Source organism: Ahaetulla prasina, chromosome 10 (genome assembly GCF_028640845.1).
Source record: "Ahaetulla prasina isolate Xishuangbanna chromosome 10, ASM2864084v1, whole genome shotgun sequence".
NCBI lineage: Eukaryota > Metazoa > Chordata > Lepidosauria > Squamata > Colubridae > Ahaetulla > Ahaetulla prasina.
In genome coordinates this window covers 12,587,873-12,595,123 of record NC_080548.1, presented here as the reverse complement: position 1 = coordinate 12,595,123, position 7,251 = coordinate 12,587,873, and the positions used below count along the sequence as shown (strand labels likewise).

General features: G+C 43.3%; 1 protein-coding gene across 5 annotated transcripts in view; it reads right to left on the bottom strand.

The window, feature by feature from the left end:
- Positions 1-3,909: 3,909 nt before the first annotated feature.
- The window catches only part of NIPAL3 (NIPA like domain containing 3), a 48,706-nt gene continuing 45,364 nt past the window's right edge, over positions 3,910-7,251 (bottom strand). For all 5 annotated transcript variants that reach the window (XM_058195741.1, XM_058195740.1, XM_058195742.1 and 2 more), the window contains one exon: positions 3,910-6,654. In XM_058195741.1, coding sequence (XP_058051724.1) covers positions 6,476-6,654 — 179 coding nt within the window. In that variant the 3' untranslated portion in view covers positions 3,910-6,475. The remainder of the gene's footprint in view (positions 6,655-7,251) is intronic.

Genomic DNA, 7,251 nt, shown 5'->3' with positions numbered 1-7,251 from the left:
TTGAGTTCACGGCGGAAGTCTGGAGGTCGGGAAGTAATCGTAACCCCAGAGGAAGCTCATTCCAGAGGGTAGGTGCCCCCACAGAGAAGGCTTTCCCCCTAGGGGTTGCCAGCCGACATTGTTTGGCTGACGGCACCCTGAGGAGATCCTCCCTGTGCGAGCGCACAGGTCGGTGGGAAGCTATCGGTGGCAGCAGGCGGTCCTGTAGATAGCCCGGTCCTGTGCCATGGAGCACTTTAAAGGTGGTAACCAACACCTTGAATTGCACCCGGAAGACCACCGGCAACCAGTGCAGTCTGCGCAGGAGAGGTGTTATATGGGAGCCACAAGTAGCTCCCTCTATTACCCGCACAGCTGCATTCTGGACCAGTTGGAGCCTCCGGGTACTCTTCAAGGGGAGCCCCATGTAGAGAGTATTACAGTAGTCCAGGCGGGAAGTGACGAGGGCATGAATGACCGTGCATAGGGAAAATGAGCCAAAGTGACATGTGTCTAGCAAAAGCAGCTTTCCTTTCAGTACCTGGGTGACCCCTTGGGCAACAATAATTGCCGCTAAATATTTCCAACAGCCATTGATCCATCAGCCGGGAGGGATTTGAGCCCATTCTTCCTTGCAGATCAGCTTCAACTCAGTGATGCTGATGGATTCCCTGGCATAAACTGCCTGCTTCTGCTCTGTCCACCACATTTGTCTAGGATTAAGGTCAGGATTTCAACTTGTCAGTTCCAGAACGTTAATTTCCCTCTACTCAAAATATTCATGCATGTTTTGGGTCATTTGCCTTGTTGCACGACACTTTCTCTTGAACTTCAGGGCAGATATTGACATGCTGGCTGGGGGAATTCTGGGAGTTGAATTCCACCTGTCTGAAAACTGCCAAGCTTGAGATACATTGGGTTAATGCATTGGACTGAGAATAGGTCAGCTTCACATTCCCCTTCAACTTGTTGTTGTTAGTTGTGAAGTCATGTCCGACCCATCGCAACCCCATGGACAACATTCCTCCAGGCCTTCCTGTCCTCTACCATCCTCTGGAGTCCATTTAAGCTCACGCCGACTGCTTCAGTGACTCCATCCAGCCACCTCGTTCTCTGTCGTCCCCTTCTTCTTTTGCCCTCAATCTTTCCCAGCATTAGGCTCTTCTCCAAGGAGCCCTTCCTTCTCATTAGGTGGCCAAAGTATTTGAGTTTCATCTTCAGGATTTGGCCTTCTAAAGAGCAGTCGGGGTTGATCTCCTCTAGGATTGACTGGTTGGATCACCTGGCAGTCCAAGGGACTCGCAGGAGTCTTCTCCAGCACCAGAGTTCAAAGGCCTCGATTTTTTGCCACTCAGCCTTTCTTACGGTCGAACTTTTACAGCCATCCATTGCAACTGGGAAAACCATAGCCTTGACTATAGGCATTTTTGTTGGCAGGGTGATGTCCCCTTCAACTATTGGGAACTAGAAGCCTCCCTCCCGGTCCAAGAACTTGTATGTGTAATTGGTGAAACATTGTCTAAGGGGCAAGGAGACCTAAGTACTTAGTCTTCATTCAACCAAAAAACCTTGCTCTCTCTGAGCCCAACCTCCCTCTCACAGTTCCGAGTGGGGCAAAATAATTCATGGTAGATGGTACATGAAATTAATAAATAAACAAATAAAGCTACATTAGATTGTATACAGAAGGTAATATGTCCAGTTCCTAAGGAGGATAAACTTAATCCACAACCTCTTAATTGGATTACCAGATCTATTGTAGCAATCTCAGTGCTGCTTTTCATGACTGTCAGCTCTAAATGTGATTTGATCCAATGGATTTCTGTTCACAATGGCTGGGCTTTCAATTTTCTAGGATAGCTCAGCATGCTGTTTGAAACCAGTCTTTGTTCAACAAACCATAAATAGACCTTCTTTCCTCCATGCATGAAAATGGCTAAAATCATCTGCAGGCGCTGTTATTTTTCAGGGTTTTTTCCTTTTTTTTTTGTTAATTTGTACAATTTGTCAGTTGTAACAAGCATAATTGGCTTGTTACACATTTTAATGTAGAAAGATATTGGTCTATGCATGCCCTATTTTTACATGTCCTATAATAATTTCTTCTCCGATTCCTGTATTTTTCCATTCATATCCAGCTCGGTGCCTCTTTCAACAAATCAAGTCCATAATCAGACAGTTGGCTTCCGTTGCCTTTTTTTTTCCTGACTGGTAATTCAGTACCCAAATATAAATGTTCTCAACGTTAATTTCTATTTGCTTCCATGGAATAAAATCCATAGAATGTTAATTACGTTGGCAAGTATTTCACGAGCAGATTCGAGTCAACAGCTCAACTGCATTAAAAATATTAGCTGCAAGCCTCCCAATCTGTATGCTTTAGTGTTGAACAAGAAGGACCTGACAAAACTTCTATTTTAAAAATCTCCCTTAACAACTGTTTAGCTCAAGCATCTGTCAGTACCATCATCAGTTTCATTAGCATGTCAGCCACATCTTACATTTTGCATTCATTCAGAGGATAAAGGCTTAACATGTTTCCAAACCTTTTTTTGCTGTGATAAGATTAGAAATGCAAGACAAGGCTAACCAGTGCATTCAATAAATCTTGATTTAATAAACTGTATTCAGGGTTGCTATCTGAATTAGGTAACAGCCAGTTCTGGAGTAGTAGGAGGCAGAATGAGCATGTGTGCCTTGTGCTCTACCTATTGCATAAAGCAGGGGTCTCCAACCTTGGCAACTTTTAAGACTTGTGGACTTCAACTCCCAGAATTCCTCAGCCAGCTTTGCTGATCCAGTAGCGACAGTGGCTGGTGGTTCGGAGAACTGGTAGCAAAAATCCCTGCCTCCCCCCACGCCCATGCCCACCCAATCGCCCGCTTGCCGCTTCTTTTAAAAAATGCTTTTAAAAGTAAAAAAAAAAGGCTTTGACGATTGCGCGGCTCAGCTGTGATTGTCAGAGCCTTTTTTTTTTACTTTTAAAAGCATTTTTTTGCAACCTATTCAGCCGAATAGGTTTTTTAAAAGAAAAAAAAAAGATTGTGTGCCACAGCTGATCACCCACATGCTTCTACTTACCCCATGCCTCTTATTGTCGTGCACTGCGCGCGCGCATCTCGCATTCGGTGCATGGTGCGCACTTCGCATGCGCAGCCAGCGAACCGGTAGTAAACCAATTCAGATTTCACCACTGGATCATATCCTCTGGGTATGAGTTACAATGAGCCCATACACGGTCAAGACTGCTAAATGTTTAAAACTGCTTCTATCTCTGGGATAGATAGAATCTATCTCTATTCTCTGGGAGTTGAAGTCCACAAGTCTTAAAAGAGCCAAGTTTGCAGACCCCTGCACTAAAGCGTCACCGAGCTTCAGCAAATATCTCCCCTTGTGCTTGCTTTCATTACAGATAGTCCTTTTAGTGTTTAGTGCCTGTTCGAAGTTTAGTGTTTAGTGCCTGTTCGAAGTTACGACGGCACTTAAAAAAGTGACTTACCACGAATCCTCGCATTTATATCTTCTGCAGCAGCACCCCATGCTCACATGAACCAAATTTGGGCGCTTGGCTATCAGCATGCATTTACGATGATTTCAGGGTGTCAGCGTCTTGTGATCACGTTTTCTGACCTTCCCAGGCAGTTTCCAACAATTCCAGTCAATGGGAAAAGCTGGATTCATCTAATGACCGCACGATTCACTTAACAGCAATGGTAAAAAAGTGGTAAAATCTGGTGCAACTTCCTTAACAACCACCTTGATTAGCAACAGAAATTCTGGACCCAGTTATTCACTAATTATTTTATTAAATACCAGTAGTCTGCCTTTCTACCCAAATGGCCTTCAAGGGGGCTTCTTATTCAATTTATTTGCCCATCCACCCAACGCAAGGCTTCCTTTGAACAAAAGACGCCATTCTCCATCTTTGTGTCGTAAAGCTTTGTTTATTTACACATACCATGGTGAAGACAGTACTTTCAGTCAACAAATACGTTAGTCATTCTAGAAATCAGTGAGACAAGAACGTTAGGTAGCATTCTGAAAAGGACCATGACTGTCTCCTCAAGAGGAATTTAAGAGGAATTTCCAGACAATCTATGCTTGTAAAAGGATTCCCAGATCAATAACCCAGGAAGTTTTCTTTTTTTCCTTTGCAGTTACACCTAAATATTTGTTTGATATTAGGGAAGATTGATGGCATGGGGAGAAATTCAATTTCCTACAGGTATCTCCAGAAGGTATCAAAGCAATAATCAAAAAGAAAGTTGGAGATTCTGAAGATGTTTAGAGAGGTGCTTTTCAAACGTGGGCACCTTAAGATGTGTGGCCTTCAACTCCCAGAATTCCCTAACCAGCTGGGGAATTGTGGGAGTTGAAGGTCACACATTTTCAAGCTGCCAAGGTTGAGAAACACGCCTTTATTTCATACTGCCCATGGATCTTCATGGATCTTAAGTGCAAATCACTCTGTGAAAGTGGGCCAAAATACCTGAGTATCCTCCATTCAGACTCCACAGGGCCGTTGAAAACCGCAGCAAGGTTGACATTCATGTTAATTCTTCCACAAAACCGGGGTTAAAATCTATTCATTTCTACTGGCAACCACCAGAAACCTGAAAAGGGTAGGGACTGTATTTTCTGAGATGCTTTTTACATTTTCCAGAAACACCCTACAACTGGGGATTTTCCACTGGTCATCCATCCTCAATACTAAACCACATCTAACAGAGCTTAGCTTTTTAAGATCAGCCAAGGTTGTCTAAGTGTTGTCATCTGCTGGGAAGAAGGAGCAGATAGAATCGTGATACAGTAGAAATTAAAAACAAAAACTTGCAGGAAATCAGTGTCTTTATTTACGGGCAAAATGGCCAGAGATAGCAAAATAGGTTGCAGTAGTATAGACAGGAAGTTGAAGCACCAGGATATTTTTAAATGCTCCTCCATTTAAATAATTCCTGCACATTTAAACATAAATATCACACACAGGAGAGAAGGAAGGTGGTTTTGGTCACAACTCAGTGACATCTGCAAAAGCTGGCTTTCTTTCTATTTGCAGAGACGTATTTTTAATCCACAAAAAAGCATTTCAATTGCAGTCTCCAAACATTACTACGAAATGATGCCATTCATCCTGTATTATTACCCAAATCCGCTAAATATAAAGACCAGGCCTAATGCAAAAGACATTACAATCTAGAATTTCATTTTCAGGACAATTATTAAAAACACAAACATTATGATTTCAAGATGGTGGTCTTTGGATTAGCAAAACACGTGTCATCACATTCTCAACACCTGGAGTTGCAGACCAACGTTGGACTCCTAACTAAATCATGGTGTGTTGATCTGAAAGGTACAATTCTCAGTGGCGATATGTCTTCAGTTGCATAGTTTTCATGGGAAAAAATGTTGAACTGTTGACTAAACCCTTTGACCAGGGTAACAGAATACTAGAATATATCCTGCCTCTCAATTCCCAGGTTTGGTAGAACAAGATATACTATACTTTTCGAAATATAAGACACACTCCCCCCCACAAAGTGGGTGAAAATTGCAGTGCATCTTATACACCAACTATTGCCAAAGGCCCACCCACCTGCCAGTCCTCACCCTTCGCCTGTTTTTGGCCTCTATGCGTCGCATTTTCAGCCAGTTCCAGGCAGTGGGGATCAGCGGTGATGAATGGGTCACACCAAATGGGCTGCAGTGCCGGCAAACAGGTGGCTACAGAGCATGGCCTGTGGCAAACAGGCCATGGTGCCGGCAAACAGATGCTGGCAAACAGACGCCGGCAAACAGGTCGTGGTGGCGGTGAATGGGCAGCGGTGAATGGGTTGCGCCAAACAGGCCGTGGTGGCGAACAGGCTGCGGCAAATGGGCGAGGTGAATGGGCCATGCCGAACAGGTCACGGCGGTGGCAAACGGGCCATGGCCAATGGGCAAAGGAATATTATCTTTTCCTCCCCCCAAAAGGAAGGTGCATCTTATACTGCAGTGCGTCTTATAGTCTGAAAAGTACAGTACTAAGTAAAACAGAGGACACACTAGTGAACTGCATCAATATATCTCTGGTTAGCCATGCCAACAGAAAAAGGGGAAATAATTCGTTTTCAGTATGGGAAATCCCTAATACATATCTCTTGGAGAATGCCATTATTCCAGTTTTTAAAAGACACACAATCCCTGGTTATCCCAAGGAAACCACCGCTTCTGTTATAACAGAGCGTCTGTAGGCACCTACATACAGTCTGTTTAGCTACTCAAATGCCTTCTGCATTTGCAATGATGCAGCTGTTCGGATTCCAGTGCAATTCAGCTTACCATGGAATACTTTTGTATCTGCAGGTACGTTGATCTTTAATCAGTATTTTTTTTTTAGAATTATTATAGGAGTTCATCCCTACTTCAGCTGCCTTCTGGGCTCAATGAGTGAAATAACAGAAAGGGAGGGGTAATAAATAGACAACCACACCTACAGTATTCCTTCAAAGAGCATTCATTCGCTTTTGCTGTGTGACATGACCCGACAAGAAGCATGTTCTTCCTGGACAACGGTTAATGTAGCAGGAGTATAAATTTCGGAGATGCTATCATTGTTTTCCAGGGCGCCGTAGGAAAAAGAAGTCTTCAGTTCAGGTTGAACTGCAGTTCCGTTGTCGTGCAGATTCTGCATGCCTGAAGGTCGAAGGAAGGACAAAGATGGAGGGGGTTTGAAATGTAGGGGTTTGAAAACAGAGACAAATTCAATTGCTCTCTTTTAACTTATCACTTCTGTTAACCCAACCAAACTCTAATTTCATCTTCTAAAGGAGGGCTGCCTGGGGAATTCTGGGAGATGAATTCCACCCATCTTAAAGCTACCAAGATCGTTCTAAGTTTTGATCTCAAACACTACATTCTGAGACTTAGCTGGTCTTGGAACCATAGTTGCATCACATTGGATGGCAGCAGGCTTGGATTACCTTAGGACGCTGTTTCTCAACCTTGGACATTTGAAGACACAGAATTCTGGGAGTTGAAGTCCGCATATCTTCAAGTGAGTGAGGTTGAGAAACACTGCTATTGAAATATCCAAGTTATGAACCCCCTTCTCAAGTTAGAATGCTACATTTGGTCCTCAGTGCCATATTTGCAATTGTATGACTGAACTGGTATTTGCAGGATATAGTATGCGAGATGGCTGACAAACAAATATAATCAATCAATCAATAAATAAAATTCTGACCAGTTCTGGAGAACCGGTAGCAGAAATTTTGAGTAGTCCGGAGAACC